Source organism: Tenebrio molitor, chromosome 2 (genome assembly GCF_963966145.1).
Source record: "Tenebrio molitor chromosome 2, icTenMoli1.1, whole genome shotgun sequence".
In the NCBI taxonomy this organism is placed as follows: domain Eukaryota; kingdom Metazoa; phylum Arthropoda; class Insecta; order Coleoptera; family Tenebrionidae; genus Tenebrio; species Tenebrio molitor.
In genome coordinates, this window is record NC_091047.1 from 8,079,095 (window position 1) to 8,097,411 (window position 18,317).

Consider the following 18,317-nt stretch of genomic DNA (forward strand, 5'->3'; position numbering starts at 1 on the left):
CGCTGGGTCTTGCAGGCGAGATTTTTGTTCTTCGGTGCCGTTGACCCTCTGCAAATAAACAAATCGGCGCGTTTCCCAATCGATTTTTGCTTACTCGTCATTTCACCACTTCCAGTTCTTCAAGGCGATTATTCTTAAGCGGCTCTATAACATAATGTAGGCCACTTTCGGACCAGTGCCGTTACCCTGGTTTACTGTTACACAGTTAAGTCTGTGCGTTCTCGTCGGCAATGCCTCGGCTCATTTTTACAGAAATGTCTTGACAATCAATTAATTCGCGGCAGTGTTAAAACCAGTGCGGTAAAAATTAAAAATGAGTGAGAGATGCGCACCATCTTCCTGTTGTTGCTTTGTCACGTCCACGTTATGGCCTTCTTCGCGTTCTGGAAGGACAGTCGCGAGCACGCGAGAGAAGAGGGTCTCGTCGGTTTTGAAAAGAGCGCCGCTTTTACTGGTGAGTCTGCGGGGGAAAGGTGGAAGTTGACAGTTTGGAAGCTTTCATGGGGGTTTTTCAGGTAGAATGTTTGTGACGCTGCTGGGGTACCCGCCGAAGTGCGAACGAAAGGGAATTTTGCACTCTTGCACGTTGTCTTTTGCCTGTTGGCTGGTTGGAGGGTCGAGTCAGGAAGGATGCGGCGCCAGTCCCTGGATTGTGGCGTGCTGCGTTACCGCCAAAAAGAGTATCAACAGGAAGAACGAGCTGGCTAGGCCTCAGTAAGTTTCAGGTGGAGAGTGTGAACAGATCAATTGAGCTCGGATTGAATTCTAGACACAACAAACCGTATTCTTATAAAAAATAGAAAATAGTCGTGGAAACCAGACGAATGTAGGTAATACCTTCCAGTTGATAGATTTTTCTCCTCTGAATATTTTAACAACTTAAGCAGATGTTGTTACCATAATTTCTCGTAACTTGTTCCAATTGGTTTTACGGTCTGGAGCGCTTTTACAATGACATAAAAATCCACAATTAGCATTAAAGCTTCGATAACAATTTCGAGTTTATTCATTTTCTGAAAATACTTATTGGAAACTGTGCTGTTCGAGCTTCATTTTATACAGGATGTTTCTGAAATAAGTGCATTAATTTTAACTAGTAATAGAACTCATCAAAAGGAATAACTTTTCTCTCTGCCATTTTGGCGAAAAACGTTGCGTAATGGCTTAAAAAAGTAGGAAAGGTTTTCCTAAAACCGTTCATATCTCAAAAACTAAGCTACCTATAAACGTGAAACAACCAGATTCTTATGAAGTGGATTTTTTGCTATACGGGTAGATTTGTTTGAATTTCGATTTCGGCGTTAAAACACGTTTTCTGGATGAAAATTGACGTTTTTGTCATATTAGCGCTTATCTCAATTAGCCATTGCAGTATTTAGTGGCGTAGAGCTATTTTAGTGAAAAATCTCTCCAATTTTTTTTTGGAATTAAACATCGTTTTTTGGCAAAATGGTAAATAGAAAAGTTGTTCCGTTTAACGAGTTCTATTACCAGTTAAAATTAATGCACCTATTTCAGAAACACCCTGTATAAACTGAGATTCTTAGTGACGCTTGTGCAAGATTTTTCTTTACATTGGAAATTAAACGCAAAGGCAAACTGTGGTAGGAAATTTAATTTATTTTTATTGAGTTAAATTCCTAAAGAAGACTGAGAAGTGAGGTTCCGGCAAGAATGTTATTTACATTTCAAATTGAGTTCTTCTTTGTATTACAGTCTTAAACTTTTGCTGTAACGATATTTTTAATTTTAATAAATATTTATTTCTTAAAAAATGTAATATAAAAAGAAAATCCATATTTTTTTACTCCTATATGTCAAGGGATTTATTTATAAAACAAGCTCTCCTGACATGATTGGTTCTTGCTCGCAAACGCGAAAGTAAAGGATGTTTTCCATGTTTGGCATTTAAAACTGTTCCAAGCTTATATCGAGCGATGAAATTAATTTTTAATCGAGTCATCCATGATTTTGAATCCGTATGTCGTTTGCGATTGATATGCTTAAAAGTTACGTCATTTTAAAGACTTTTTTTAAATTGATTTGGTTTTCAAAAATTTTGATAATGTTCCATCAAATGTCAACTGTTAAGACCTAACCTCGGACCTAACTTATGTTTCACGCTGTTTATATTGGAGAGTGCAGTTAAAGTAACGACATATGATTTCGGATTCATAGATGACTCGATTACAAATTAATTTGATCGCTCGATATTTGTATATACTTAGTAAATTCATTTTTGTAGTAACGACCCAGAGTTACTAAATTTAGTAACTTTTGTATTGTGGACACACCTCTTTAGCGCGAATTTGGACTTTTAAAAAGTTAGGTTATGGGTCACGTCATTTGCTTCTACAGTTTTGTACTTTTTCATTACTTTTATTTTGTGGAAAGCCTTTAAAATGTGCTACTTATTGCTTATTGATGCTCTACTCCGTTTTGGAAATTCATTCATTACGGCAGCCACAATAATATGACAATTTAAATCTTTGCCAACTGTCTAATGTTTATTTATTTTCGTCATTAAAAAAATGAATTTACCATATATCGGATGTTCATTTAAATTTATCGTTAAAGTTGGAGTTGAAGAGTCGTTTGTTAAACGTACCACTCGTCAGTCTGCAGAGTAAGAACAAACAACGCAAAAAGCGAGGTTAGATTTAAACAGCTGATCCGTGATCTGTAATCTGTGGTGCGTTAACAATTGACTCTTCAACCCCAACTTTGAGGAGAAATTTAAATGAACACCCTATACATCGGAAGTTTAAATGAAATCCTGGACTGGGAAGGCGTTGAAAATCGTCAATTGTTAAAGTGTAAATTGACAGTTGTAATTAGAGCATGTTGACAACTTGACAGCTTACCTAAAATTTATAAACATCAACAGAGATTCGACATTAAACTTATCAAAAACCCTAGAAACAAGTTTTTTTTTATCAGTGTATTTAAACTTCACAGCTAAAAGCTACAATCATCAAGTTGATAATCTTTTGAACTGTATTGTTAAAACAACTTGAAATATTTTTTTGTTTGACACTGTCAAAATTTGAGAATTTTCTCCTATGTGAACGGATTTTGATACATGTCACAACTTGTCAAAACGAAACGTCAAGATAATTTTAAAGATTTTAAGCGATTTGGAGCCTTTATGAGGCTCGTCGAACAAAAAACTTTGTGTAAACTAGGCTCTTTATGGCATGAGTGGGCCAGTTTAAAACGTGAGTGAAACGAGCGTTTTAAAGGCCCACGAGCCCAATTTACACACGAACTCGTTAAATAATATACTATTACCAACCAAGTCAATAATAATACTTTTCTTTTGATAATTCGTACTTTATAAAATTAAAACATCAGAAACAAACTCTAAATAACATAAACCTTGTTGAATAGTATAGTGAAACTTTATGTTATTGTACAATAGAGGAATTCTAACGTTTTGTCGTTTGATAACTAAACAATGATCACTTTATACTTAGTTACGTCGGTTTCCATTGTTTTGCTGGTTTCTGTTTATTTAGGAATTTATAATATATCCGGCAATTTCTGCAACAATTTACCTCTATTACACTCTCTTTATTTAGTTTTCTTACATTCGTAAGCTCTAAGAAGATTTTTTTACATTTTGATGTAGAATGCAATAAGTTTCTTTATGAGTATACATAAGATACTTTTCTGAGGCAGCTCTTATTAAATATGAAGATTTTGAACGAATTTCCTTTTTATTTACATTTCGATGTGAAACTTTCTAATTCGGTCGAATACTTTTACAGCTTTAACAAACTTTTTTTTTTTAATAAGAAATGAAAATAATAAATTCTTCTCATTTTGCTTGGCCCCGAAATGTCCATAAATAAGTTCTTCATTTGATTCAAGTTTCTCATTTAATTCAACCAAATACTCCAGATTCTCCATTTTTGTCTTTGCTGAAAATGTATCTCGTCGTACTTTGCTCGTATTTACCTATTATGTATATTTAAGGTGACCTTAATTCATGAATAATTTCTAACATGTTTTCAAACAACTTCTGCCTGAAATTCTCGGTTTCAGAATAAAGTGAAAATTTTGTTTTTCAAAGACATTCAAACTCAAAAGAATACAGTATAAGCCTAAAGTCAAGAACAAATTTCCTTAAATGTATGTTCTTGATTTCTAACAAAAATCCTGGGAGAGGTCAATCGATATTTTTAATTGGTCTTTTAGCATAAATTATACTTAACAGGGGTCAAATGTTATATTTTTTGAAAGCTCATTTCATCTTCTTTCCAATAGCACAAATATTTTTTAATTCCGTAGTTACAATCACAAAGAGAAATCATCTGATAACATCGAAAACTGAAGAGCGAAGTTATTCGGGATGTCTTCAACAAATTTGAATACCGTTTGGTTTTCGGTCGACACCTTTCAAAAAACATAACATTTGACCTCTACTGCTATTTAAGATTTTTAGTTGCCGCTCCTCATTGCGCCGCCACTGGGTGGTATAGAAATTTGTAATTTATGCCAAAAGATGATCATTTAATTATGCAAATTAACCTATCGGAATTTTTTTCCCAGAAATTAATGACAGAAACTGAAGCAATTTTTTTCCTAACTCTACTTCCCCTGCATCCCAAAAACATTTTTTTTTTCTATTTTTGTTGCGCGATTATTAATATATGTACTATTGGGGACACGGAAAACTGGGCAGATGTGTCATTCAGTTGTCAAAATTTCTAAACCATACCTTAACTAGTCATAACCAAGCTTAAGTTAATTTGACAGTTTTTTTGAAAATATCAATCATAATGACGGTAAAGGTGCATTTACATTGACACTTTTTGAAATGACAATAACAGACTGCCCAGGATTCCATGTCCCTCATTGTATGTATTATATTTGTTTATTTATATTTTGAACATTTTGGTCAAATTCAGGGTAAGAGGTCCTTCCTCTCCTTATATACTTTACGTCGAATTCGATTATGTACTTTGTTATATTCCAGCGGGTGTTCATTTAAATTTCTTCTCAAAGTTGGCGTTGAAAAATCTATTGCGAACGCACCACACGTCAGTCTGCAGAATAAAAACACAAACAACGCAAAAAGTGAGATGATCCGTAATGTGTGGTGCGTTCACAATCGACTCTTCAACGATAACTTTGAGGAGAAATTTAAAGAAACACCCGATACTTATTTAAGAAAAAAATAATTTAGTTCTATGTACAACATATTTATTCTCTTTCATTTATGTTTTTTTTTAAGAATTTCATTATTATTTATTGTATTGCTATGTAGAACCTAACTCAATAAACATTCTTTCCTTAAATTTTTTTCACATTTTTCTGTCGAAGAACTTACAGGACAATTCATTGGCTCATTTAAAATTCAAATCCTCGCACTTTCTTTTAAATCTGCAATACATAATAAGTGTCTAAATAAAAATTTAGTCAAGAATGCTTTTTAACAAATTCTGTTTGTTATTTTTTAATAAATTGTCTAAAAAATATGTCTTTGCTCCAGTAAAACATATATGTACTCCAAACAAGATGGATTCTTCATTTTTCCAACTCCTCTACACATGAATATTTTCCACATAGTTCTCATTGCTAATCCTTTTGATCCAACACAAAATAAACTTTTTACTTTTTGTGAGCTTTTAACAACCCCACTCGGCACAATTTGTTTAAACATATCTACAATAAGAAGATATGTCTTCCTGAAAATCTGATTGGTGTCTCTACTTCATAATCTTTTTCTTGACTTGGAAGTAAATCCCACTAGTTTGTAGTACTTAGTTATTACTTATTACGTAAAATTTAATCAAAGCCGTTTCAATTAATTCTCTTGCGGTTTGTGTAATGAAATTCTGGCAAGAAGTTTTTGTCAAAACCTAAACACCGTCCCTTGTAAAAACTCATTTATTCATCACGAGAGCTAAATCCGAAACCTTCTTCAACCGCTGTCGTTGAATTATGAACGAAATCCCCGAAGAAATCAATATCGACGCACCATTTTTCCCTCACTCGCTGTTTAATTTGGCATTATTTTTGAATTTGCGCGACAGGATCAGAGAGGACACTTCCGTTCCGCCCGTCCTGCAGAAGCGCATCGACGACTTCGGCGAGGACTGCGGATTATCCGCCGACAGGATATTAATGAAACGCATAATTGGAGGTGATGAGGCGAAATTTGCGCAGTTCCCCTGGCAGGCTTTCATAAAAATAGCCACGTATCAGTGTGGCGGGGTCCTCGGTGAGACCGTTTCGATTTTATCAATAATGCAATTTTAATCGGATTTCTGCTTTCAGTTTCCCGCAAATTCGTAGCCACAGCCGCTCATTGCATTATTACGGCCAGGCTTAAGGACACGCTGGTTTATTTAGGCGAGTTGGACACACAGGACACGGGCAAAGTAAAGGAATTAGAACCGGCTGAATTACACAGGGTAGAGTATTATTCATAACTTCTAAAACACACAAACAAATTGTTTGTGGGGAATGAGTTGTCTATTGTGCAGGCTCGGGAGAAATTAGGACCGGATCCGTTAGTTCTTTTGTCGCATTAAAATTACAAATGTAGTTGGGAGGAGCGCTAACTTTGTCAAAGGATCGGATCAAGTTCGGAGGACTGACGTCACTGTAGCACAGTCAGGACTTTTTTTTTTATCTTCTGACGCACCAACCGCTTCATTAGTGGAACTCCCAAAGTTCAAGCACTAATCTTTAGCAAGCACACAATATAATCTCAAAAACGTTTTTGTTTTTCACCTTCACTTAATAATTCTTCCAATAACAGTCGGGGTAACTGTTACTTTCCATCGTAATTGAAATTCTAATTGTTTGATTTTAATTAACGATCCAGGTATTTATTGTTACAGTTCCGTTGATGTTTCTACCGAATTTTAATCAAGCTGTTAAACAAAGTTAATTCGTTTAGGGGTTACGGTGGTTAATTAAATTTAAGCTTTACTAACACCTAAAATTAAACGCGAATGTGTTGAATATTTTTGGACGAGGAATAAAAGCAAGGTAGGATCGAAATTGGGGATGTTGGGAAAATTATTCTGGAAAAGTTTTATTTCCTTGTTTGGTACAGTTCCGCTGAAAGTTGTCTAAGTCGATTCAGGATTATAATAAAAGAGCGTGATGGATTTTTATGACATTTTATTACATGTCTTAGCAGCGTTGAAAACAACATACCTATAATATTTCTTGCAGCGCAGCGACAGAAATTGTTATTTTCTCAATGTAGAAAGTTGGCGGTATGAATGCATGTACATAATGCATGCAGATATCTGCATACAGCTTTATCAGTTTTTTTTTCAGCCAGAGATAAAGACATTCTGAAATAAACTCCTTGCAAGCGTGCTACCACATTCAAATTTTAAGTTTATGTCTTCACTTAACTTCCCATATTTTACCACACTTGTTACAAAAAATCAACTTTAGAGATGTTTATCTAGTTACATATATGTTTTCCGTGATCTATTACCAATTTTTCACTCTCTTTCAGCCCAGACGTTACTTGAAATTTTTTTTCTAAAGGTAGATTTGTAATAATTGTTCTGGGAATTGTGTATTAGTTTTTTTTTTAAGAACTTTTAAAAGATTGGAAAAAATTAAATGTAGGCAAGGTAAGAATATGGCACTACGCAGCTTAAAGCTTTTTTTCTGGAATAGAGTACAGTCTTTTCACAATTTATAAGTAAATTGTTTGAATAATTGAAAATGTAAATAGGTATGTTGTCTATATTATTAAATGTGGCATTTACATTTAAGAACCGGTTGAAACCTGTAATTTCAACTACCAAACATGATGAGAATATTTTTAAAACAATTAACAGAAATTACATTTTCCCAAATCTTTGCCTTGAACCATTTCGTACATGATCAAGTTTAAAGTGTCGAGTAAAAGTCATCTTTACATTATATTGAGCTCATTTTAGAAAATTAGAAAACTTTATTCAAAGTGGGAACTAACTTGGTGTAATGATGTTACGTTATGCTATATGAATTAAAACAGTTTTAGCAAAAGTTTTCTCTTTGAAACTTCCAAATCTTTAGATTTTGTGAGTTCTACTCGTATTAAAGGAATTACATATAAATTTTAACATTTTAACATTTTTACGAAAAAGCAATACAAATGGATTTAAAATTTGGAATAAATTAACCATCAAAATGTATACCCGCCTATGGGTAAGGGCGAAAATTTTCTGTTGTGATAGAAACAGAGCTTTGTTAAAAAGTTCCATTGTTATAGAAAAAATAAATCATCAAAATTTAGATTCTCATGGTTACAAAGAATACAAACTAGTTAATCACACAAAACGACTCGTTTGGTAAAAATTGTGGGGCAAAAAATCTTGAAATACTTTTACGAATTTTATAAAATGTTATAGAGAAAAGTTTCATAAATTGGCGAGTTCTTTCACTGGTTAAAATTAACACACGTATTTCAGAAACACCCTGTATATTAATATAAAAATAACAAAAATAGGTAAATAATAGTCACTTACGAAATGAGTATCTTAACCTGTCATTTTACGATATGACATTCACAACCTATCGAGTACCGTAATATGAAGTTACGATACGAATATCGTAGAGGTGTTGAATTATCTCATGGGCTGTAACCTTCGAAATATCTGCGCGAAATCGGAACGCTAAACCAGTGAAAAATCTCTAAATAAAAACTGAAAACGTCGACTACTTTACGTGCAAATAGACGAGAAAGAGAGACGACAATAACGTAACGAATGACGATGTTTTCTGGTTGGTTTGTAGCGCCTACTTGAGACCCACAGTTGTCGTTTGCGCAGATATGACTCATAGCCCATGAGAAAATGCAAGACCTCTACAATGTTTTATCTATTATTATTAATTATTTTCGTCGTCCAGAAAGTATATCCTCGGAAATTGAGATTGTAGGAAATGCAGCGACGCAACATTGTTATCAGCAAAATCACTACAAAAGTACAAGAATGTTAGTAGTTCGGTAATGAATGTCATAAGTTTGACATGTTAATGATAGTACATAAAGATTATTTAATTGATCTGGTAGTTAGAATATCGGTAATTATTTAAGAATTCGCTTTGGTTAAAGATAGTTGAATCTAACTACTCGTTCCGGTGGGAGAGGTACAATCTTGAGTCGTAAACACCATGAAAGTAATTGCCAATTATTATAGTAAAAGCAAAAATTCTAACTGATATTTATTGGCATCATCTGCGAGGTGGTCGTGATCGTGCAACTAGTTAAAACACGCTATCAATAAAAGTAGAAATCATTATTTAAGTTGTTAACCCTAAGCACTTTTAAATTATTTATTACGACCCATTTTAACAAATCTGTAATTTCTACAAAAAATCGTCTCAAATTTACGAAAACTAATACAAATAAAATAATAAAGTTAAATGTGAAAGAGAGTGGTTGGTTGGTGTTGACAAACGAAAGTTGAGTCGTAGATTAATTCACAGAACTGCCACAATATATACAATGTGCCATAATACGCTTTCTTAATCAACAATAATTTATTATGATATTTCACTAAAATTTATACATGAGAAAATTTCATTTTTAAATCGAACTACGAGCAGTTCTTAGAAATATTAGATTTTTTTAATGTTCGGCTAATTTATAATAAATGGATGGAGTATATTTAGTTAAGATGAAAACAAATTAACGTTAACTTTCTAGGTATTAACTTTATTTGTCAAAGATATACAAGAAATAAAATAGTATTTTAAGTAGACAAGCAAAATATGGAAAAACAGCTTTTACATAAAAAAGGAGTCGTAATTCAACTCATACAAGCTGTCATTGTAAGATGCAACATACATTTGTGCAGTTCTCGCAAGACGCAGAGTGGAAACACAGAAAATTAGAATGCATGATGCACTCGTACTTCTTTTATTACACTCCTAGGTAACATTTTAATTTAAAAAATGTGAATTTCACAACTTCTTTTGTTCGATTATTTTAATTTAGTAAATGGAATATTCAATTTAGACTAAGACAGTGCACGTTGAAAAGTGCAATTTAATGAATTAACTTTTATTTAATCCATTATACCGAGGATGACTTGACTTGGCGCAAAACTGCAGACTTTGCCAGCGATACACTCAATTTCATTTCTCAAAAAGTTGTAAGAACTAAAATAATTAAAATAAACGAGTGAAATGTGGAAGGGTGGCTTGATGGTTATGTCAAATAAAAGTCAATTCGTAGATTAATTCACACAAACTGTAACATAATCTGTTCGATAACACAAGAGTAAAAAGAGAGAAAAAGAAAATGTCCAAGAATAATTTAGATTCAGAACGCCTCTCTACTCTTTAGAACATAGGAATTAGAAGAATGTTTAATTAAACCACTAGATAGGCATTACTTTAATTTAAGGAATGGTAGTTTTAGTTTTACGATTTTAATTTAGTAAGTGGAGTATTCAAGGCGGCAAATAAAATTGCAAACTGCAATTTAATGAATTAATTCTTACTTAATCCGTTAAAGAGAACTTGACTATATCATAAATCGTGCTGTAAAAGTGCAGACTGTCTAAATAGACGATCCGCTTTTAAGTAAAAACAATATTGTTTCTGTAATGTTTTGGTTTCTCTCATTTGCAATAAAAATTTCATCAATGAAACAGACGAAATTTGCTTTGAGATGATTTTTTTAATTTTTTTAATTTTACCTTGAAGCACCTTGTTTTTAGGCAACCAAATAATCACAGCAACTTTCCTTTAGTTTATACAGGCTGTATTAAAAATGGCCCATAATATTTACATCACATAATTCTATATTGAAATACGAGCAAAAAACTCTAGTACCAATTTACTGTTAACCCTCTGCTCATAGAGTTATTATATAACTGTCAAACTTGGAAATTTGCTTCGATTGTAATAGAGAAATAGTATCAATAACACATAATTCAACAAGTAATTTAAAATTTTACCCTTTTGTCTATTAGTTCATTTGTAATTTCATATTAAAAAATGCTTTTCAAAAATTTTGAAGCTATTGCAACTAAGCTAGTGATTTTTCGAACTTGAGTAAAGTCAGAAAGTAATAAGGATTGTCACTAACGTCATTTTTGATAATAATAATTTAAAAATTATTCGTCCAAGACTAAATTCACATCAATATTATGGGCCATTTTTAATACACCCTGTATAGATAGTACTGTTATGCTATGCATTGTAAGTGGAAAATTTCATAGTAACAACGATGCAACAAACATTTATAATAACCCTACATCTACATAATAACCCTACATTTGTTGTAATAAACTGGAATTCCACCAAAATGATTTATTATCAGCGTAAATAGGATAACAAATTTATTTGGTTCTCTCAACTGAATAATACATATTACAGCTTTTAAAAAAATTTCTACCACCTACTATTAATGTAGGTAATCAAATCAATGTAACTACGTAATGTTAAAATAAATTTGTATCAAGCGGGCCATGGTTTGTTCTCTGCTTTCCAAACGTAGGTCGTTTTTTTAGTTGACAAATACTTCAAATACATAACTTTTTTTTTATATGTTGTGACAAATGACAAATTGAATTTTTCAGTTTATTCATTCATTTTATATTATTTCTTTAACTCTTCCAACGGCTTCTGGTCTTTCTATTCATTTTAGTCCACTTCTTGTTTCGCTAAATATTTGACAGCTGATGAAATATGGCGTACGTTACCGGAAATAAAAGCATAACCAAGCACTAGGCCACTTGATCACACATTTTTTTCAACACACATTATTATTTTTGTGAAAGTTTGTTAAGGATGAACTGGAGTAACAATCTCAGCAAAAAGTTGCGGAATTCTTATAATGCTATGAAACGTTTATTACGAGAAATCAATATTTGAAAAAAAAGTTTTTAATTTTTGGAAACGAATTGTAATGAGTTGCAAGTAAATTTTGTGTTTATTTTCTTGATATTTCGATAATTACTTACATGTGATTTTACAATCTTTTGACTGTACGTGAAAGTAAACAGAAACACACTGAATTTCAATTTTCATTGATTTCTGTTAAAGTTCTTAACGTAACTGTAGTAAAACGTGCGATATGACTGTAATGTTGCATGCCGACGTCAATTATATGCATTTTGTTCACTTTTATTGAAATTAAAACAGATACATAACCTCAAAAACCGTGTTTTTCCACATATAATTAGCGATTACATGAAAAATCCTCGACCAACTTTTTTTGTAAATTCATTAGAAAATTCTACGATATGGATGCTTTATGTGTGAAAAATTTAAGAAAAATTGGCCTTTTTGAACTATGTTTTTTATCAATTTTTATCCGACCATTGCTTGATTTCTCATAGAACACGTGTAAAATATCCCGAAATTTTAAAAGGTAATAACTTTAAAATTCCTCGATCAAATTTGTTTAAATTTGGCACAGTAATTTAGAATGGATGAAAGGACTATTGTACCAATTTTAAGCAATTTTCGCCATTTTTCAATGTTACTCCAGTTCATCCTTAATGTTTTTTGACCTAAGTAAAACACACTGTATAGATCAGCCAAGCCACTGCGGACAGTGTCTTTATTGTATAAGAAACAATCTCCATAAATTCCCCTCGCATCTCGTATGAACCCCGTTGCCATTCCCCCGGGACCCCCGCACACGTGGCAGGTGTTTATTGCTCGTTCCTTGCTTATGCTTCGTTGTAACCTCTCATATCCCAACCGGCGCCTTCACTTTTCAGGTTCGCAGACGAATCGTCCATCCCAACTTCCAATTTCGGACGACCCAGCCGGACAGATACGATCTCGCTCTATTAGAACTAATCACAGAAGCGGGTTATTCCTACCACATCTCTCCGATATGTCTCCCCGACAGCGACACGATCCTGACCGGGAGAACCGCCGTCGTGGCCGGCTGGGGCAAAATCCAGCCCTCCAACGAGCTGATGGGGACGAACGTCCTTCGCAGCGCCACCGTCCCTATCCTGGACATAAGGGAGTGCATGGCTTGGCACGAAATCAAGCAGATTTCCGTGGAGCTGCACGAGGAGATGGTCTGCGCCGGACACGAATCGGGCAAGCACGACGCCTGCTTGGGGGATTCGGGGGGACCCCTCATCGTGCTGGAGAACGGGAGGTGGACTCTGGTGGGGATCACCAGTGCGGGGTTCGGGTGTGGGGAACCGCATCAACCTGGAATATATCATAAAATTCCGGTGACAGCCGACTGGATCAGATCTGTTATTAGGTTGTTATAATGAAATATGGGGGCGGGCGTCTGTTGGGTTTTGACGTTACAGCCTGTCCGACACTATTCCTGAAAGATTGATGGCCTTCGACGCCTCTCTATTGTAGTGAGATGTGATTATTTAACGATACTCTGTACAGACTAAATTTTCGCAAACTGAAACGTTCATAATTCAGTGTTAGTGGATCAGTATTTATAACAATTCGACAATACTTGGATTGATGACTTAACAGTTGTATGTTGGGGCTGTGCTAATATTATTCATTGGAAATTACGAAAGCTGGATTACGTAGATAATGCTGCATTGTGACAATGCCAATAACTGTAACAAAGTGACGTCTGGCAATGTTGGGGGTATATATTCTAAAAAACAAATACAAAACACATAAATGAAAGCTTCTTGTAATGATGGCAATTATTAATTTTAACTTCTCTATGTTCCGATAATTGTTAGTATTTTATAACACTTGATTGAGATTATATGTGATTAACAGATGCAATCTGTCAATAATTTTCCTAAAACTTAGTAAATTAAAATATAATAATAATAATTAAAATAAAATTGTACTTATTAGTGTAAATCATTATTTATTTAGAAATATAAAAATTTACCATTAAATATGCTTTTAATAAAATATTGCCTATTTACCTGATAAATCTGAATTTAGCTCATTCCTTTGCAACATTCCTTAAATCTTTTGATAACATTGAAATAATACTACATAAATTATAATTCAGAATAAGTGGCATCTCGGTAGGCGTTGGAAATTCAAATTTACGTTGGCAGCAAGACCCTTGCTAATAATACCCTAGTTTCGATGCTGTTGGTAACCTTCGCTTTTAATTTGGCCTTGATATTATCATTGGAATCGTTTTGTGTTTATTTTCTTGTTATAAGTATTTGGAATTTCCTTGTTTCATTTATGAAAAGTGTATTATTTATCTGGGGGTTATCTCTGCTGTGGGTGGAAACCATGTCAAAATTATGTAACGCATAACCTCAGAATAAAGTAATGACGGTTTCACATGTTTACTAAATTTTTTGACATAACATAAAGCTCACTTTAGAGAATCAACGCCTACCGCGATGCCACTTATTCTGAATTATACTATACATACTTTATAAATTCCATTCACTACAAAATGAAGAACTATTACTTTAAGGGCCATTTTACAGAAGCGAAATTAAGTTAATCGTAATCAAATGCGAGATTAACTGAACACGTGATCATACTGAGTCAATCGAAGTTTCGGATTCATGAGTTAATCGCGCATTAAAATTTAATTCTCTTTTTATAAACTGGCCCCACAAGTCTTTAATTCTTGTATCAATTTAATTTGTAGAGAGATACAGTGTGGAATAAAATGATTTACATCTAGTTACCTTTGCATTACCCTTGTAAAAATACGAAATGCCGCTCTACAAAAAAAAAAGAAAGCCTAACCTCAAAATATTCCAAAATTCCAAATGTGATTTATTGCGAAGGGATGATATGAATGCAAAGTAGAGATTGAAATTAAAAAGGCGCTAACAAAAGCAAGTCACAGCTAGTGTTGAAAGTGGCCACCAACGTTTGTTAATTCAATTTAGTAAATTGTAACAATTGTCAATTCGATTGATGACATTTATTGACAGAACTAATAGTTCGGTACTTCAAAAAAAAAAGTAGAGCGGTACAGGAAAATTTACATGTGCAAAAATTCCAAAGGTAACTAGATGTAAATCATTTTATTCCACACTGTATTTATAATACAAGAACGACTATGACATGGTTTGATAGACTATAGATTTAAAAAGATGTTTCAAAAGGAAATCTTTGTTGAATTTGACAGCAGTGTTGTGCAACTACACACAAAAGCAGAACTGACTATTAACGAGATTGTAGGTTTGTCTTTTTTTTTGGAACTCACATCACAATTTGAAGGAATCTATAATTAATATTAACCGACAAAGTGTCGTTTTCTTGATACATTGTATACATTGAATAGATTGTGATCGTGAACGCACTATGGAATATGGATTACCCATCAGCTGTTTAAATCTAACCTCACTTTTTTCGTTGTTTGTGTTTTTACTCTGCACACTGGTGTGGTGTGCTGGTGTGTTCACAATCGCCCAATCAAAACCAAAACGTTAGTTGCACTCGAGTAATTAGGTACTTTTGAGTTGAGCTCTCTGATAATATTTTTGCGAAAAAGCAAAACAAAGATTTGTAAGCAAAGCAAAATCAGTTGATCGAACGTTGTGTTATTTTGTTGTTTTTTTTTTTGGTTAAAATTTAGATTCTCCGAGAGACCGCACCGAAAAAGTTATTTAAATGAAACGATTAAATACACTTCATTTTAATCAATTTAATGAATTATTTCGGTGGATTTTTTAATTGAAGTGTTCGTCTGAGTGAAATTGTATTTGATTGTCAACAAGGTAAAAATTGATTAACGAACAAATGACTAAAGTAAATAAAATGTGCTTTTAAAAATAAAAGGAATGTTTAAATTAAATTTTAAAATACGAATCCTGTCATCCTATAGATTTGAAATGTTTCCTCTGTTAAATTTAATCCCTCGCGAATATCCCCGTGAAATCACTCGGGCAAGTTTGGAGTAATAGACCTCCGCAATTTTTAATTGAAAATACTTAATGTAATTTTACAAAATTCAATCTTGAAAGGACATAGAATACAAAAATTAAAGAAAAACCATTTGTCCTGAATGCGGACACAGGAAACCGCTCTCGGTAGTGATGGTACCGCAAGCTACTGCAAAGATCAACAAGAAAGAGAAAGAACCAAGTGAACTGCGGTGGTTCCGCTTGTTACAGATGTTTCTAAAACATCTCACTTTCACAACCCCTACTTGATCAAACCATCCAATCCATTTTGTAATATTCACAGTTCGTTCTTTTAATCACGTGATGCTTTTCTTTTGCTTGTCCGCAATCATGTCTTTTTTGTGTATGTGTATTATACGTATAATGTTAAGATGACTGCTTTATATTAAATGACTATATCGGGTGTATCCTCAAAGTTGACGTTGAAGAGTAGATTGTGAACGCACCACTCGTCAGTCTGTACAGTAAAAACACAAACAATGCAAAAAGTGAGGTTAGATTTAAAGTGCTGATCTGTAATCTGCATTGAACTACATACTGACGTTGTACATACACGGCGGAATAGAAAATGCAATTCACAATACATTGGAACGTAAACCTGGACATGGAGGTGATAAATATCCGGCTTTTCCTCCTGATGTATTGTGTGTTGCATTTTCTATTCCGCCGGGCTCATTATCACTCGTGAAATACCCTGTACAGTTCAATGGTGATCTGTAATCCGTGGTGCGTTCACAATCGCCAACTTTGAGGAGAAATTTAAATGAACACCCCATAGAAAACGGGCATGTGCCGACAGCAAAAGAGACTCAGGTTTCAATTTTACCAATCTCAGAAGCTCGTCCTCAGGTGTTACTAAAAACTCGGACAGCAAAAATAATTATTGATATCGCAACAATCAGCGAAAAGCAGAATTGCGGTCATTCTACCTTGACGGTGCGCAGCTCTGATGTCTTTTCTAGATTATCGCTTGAGATAGGACTTTTTTCATTTAAAATTCAGATCATCACATTTACCCAAATACTCCCTTTTTTCCCTGGGGTAGCAGTTCTGGGACATTCTGTATATCAAATGACTAGAAATGATTGAAGCAAATTTAGTGGGTTGGTATCTCCGAGCAATTGATGCGCCTTGTCATTGTCAACATGTCACCTCTTGATTCATTTTTAGGTTTCATTTACATTTGGCAATCTACTAAAATATGCCATTACAATAAATGTATTATGCTCAATAATCAAAACCATTTTTAAAAACGAACCGTGATAACTGATAATGCATTTCTTCTCATCTAAGAACTTACAGGTCGTCTTCACTTTTCAGTATTTTAATTTTGAAGGGAGTTAGCCACTTTTTTAGCATAGTATTAACATGTAGACTCTCCTAGTGTAACGCCCACGTCGCTTTCAACGTTTCTTGTGGTCATGTCTTTTTTAACAATATACATACTCGTACGTAATCAATCACCCGTCCCAATCTTGATATTACTAAAAATAATACATTATTTTATTACTAATTAAAAATAAATTGAATTGATGTATGTATTGGGTGATTCTAAATGATTGTGGATAAATATGGCAACTATGTACGAAAATTTATGTGCCAACTCTGTAGGTAGGATAGAGTTGACATATCTTTGACAGTTCATAGTCGCGCAATTTTGAAAATCGTCAATTAAATGCGCAATGGTATAAAAAAAATCAAATGCACGCCTATGAAATGTCATTAAAATGTCAGCTCTACCCCACCCACACAGTTGCCACATAAATTTTCATACGTAGTTGCCATACTTATCCACAATCATTTTGAATCACCCAATATAAGTTAAAATAGGAATTTTTCAACAACTCTATTTTGTTTTGCAAATTGGCAACGATATTACATATAAATGGAGTTAGCTTGTAATTGGTTGACAGGAGACCATTATTCAAAAGTCACAAAATTTTGTTCTTCAGTACATTTTGGTACATGAAAACAACGTTATTTTTTAATTATTCTCAAATGTGTGACGTGCGAAACATAACAAACATAAAAGGATTTATGTCTTACCGTCATGAAACCACTTTTCGTATAAAAGCTGCTGCATCACAAATACGAAAGTGTTATTTACACCATTTATTTTTAATACAACGGATATAAAATGCTGCAACCAACATTACACCTAAACTTCGGTTTTACCATTCACATTATCCCTTTACGACTTTCTTTTATAATTTATCATCGAAATTTTCCGCATTTTCCCCTTGACGTGGGCATTCCACTATAAATAATTCAAATTTTGTTAAGGCTCATAAATTCCGGCAATTTTAAGCCATCAACTTCCAAACAAACGATCGACAACAATCTGGAAACTTGGGGCCATTAACGTAGTGCAAATTTAATTTTCAAAACATAAACTCTCAAGTTTCCACATCAAAAATAAGCCGTGAAAGCCATCAAGACAGCCAAAAATCCTCTGTATGTTGTGCGAGCGAGGCCGCGAAACTTGAACCTCACCAG

General features: G+C 33.6%; 1 protein-coding gene and 1 long non-coding RNA gene across 5 annotated transcripts; one reads left to right on the top strand and one right to left on the bottom strand.

Moving 5' to 3' along the window:
- Positions 1–108: 108 nt before the first annotated feature.
- LOC138123254 (trypsin-3) lies at positions 109–13,808 on the top strand. 2 transcript variants are annotated; one of them, XM_069037874.1, is made up of 5 exons: positions 109–454; positions 516–714; positions 6,042–6,229; positions 6,286–6,422; positions 12,705–13,807. In XM_069037874.1, the coding sequence occupies exons 1-5, from the start codon at positions 325–327 to the stop codon at positions 13,218–13,220; spliced, it is 1,170 nt and encodes a 389-aa protein (XP_068893975.1). In that variant the 5' UTR covers positions 109–324; the 3' UTR covers positions 13,221–13,807. The 2 variants fall into 2 exon arrangements, with proteins under 2 accessions (XP_068893975.1, XP_068893976.1); XM_069037875.1 differs by having other exon boundaries at positions 327–454; positions 520–714; positions 12,705–13,808.
- Positions 13,442–17,946, bottom strand: LOC138123256 (uncharacterized). 3 transcript variants are annotated; one of them, XR_011156753.1, is made up of 4 exons: positions 17,868–17,946; positions 17,080–17,305; positions 16,838–17,015; positions 13,442–13,573 (listed from the first exon to the last, which is right to left on the bottom strand). It is a non-coding gene; the product is annotated as an uncharacterized lncRNA (long non-coding RNA). The 3 variants fall into 3 exon arrangements; XR_011156752.1 differs by having other exon boundaries at positions 13,452–13,573; positions 16,751–17,012; XR_011156751.1 differs by having other exon boundaries at positions 13,452–13,573; positions 16,751–17,015.
- Between the last annotated feature and the right edge of the window lie 371 nt (positions 17,947–18,317).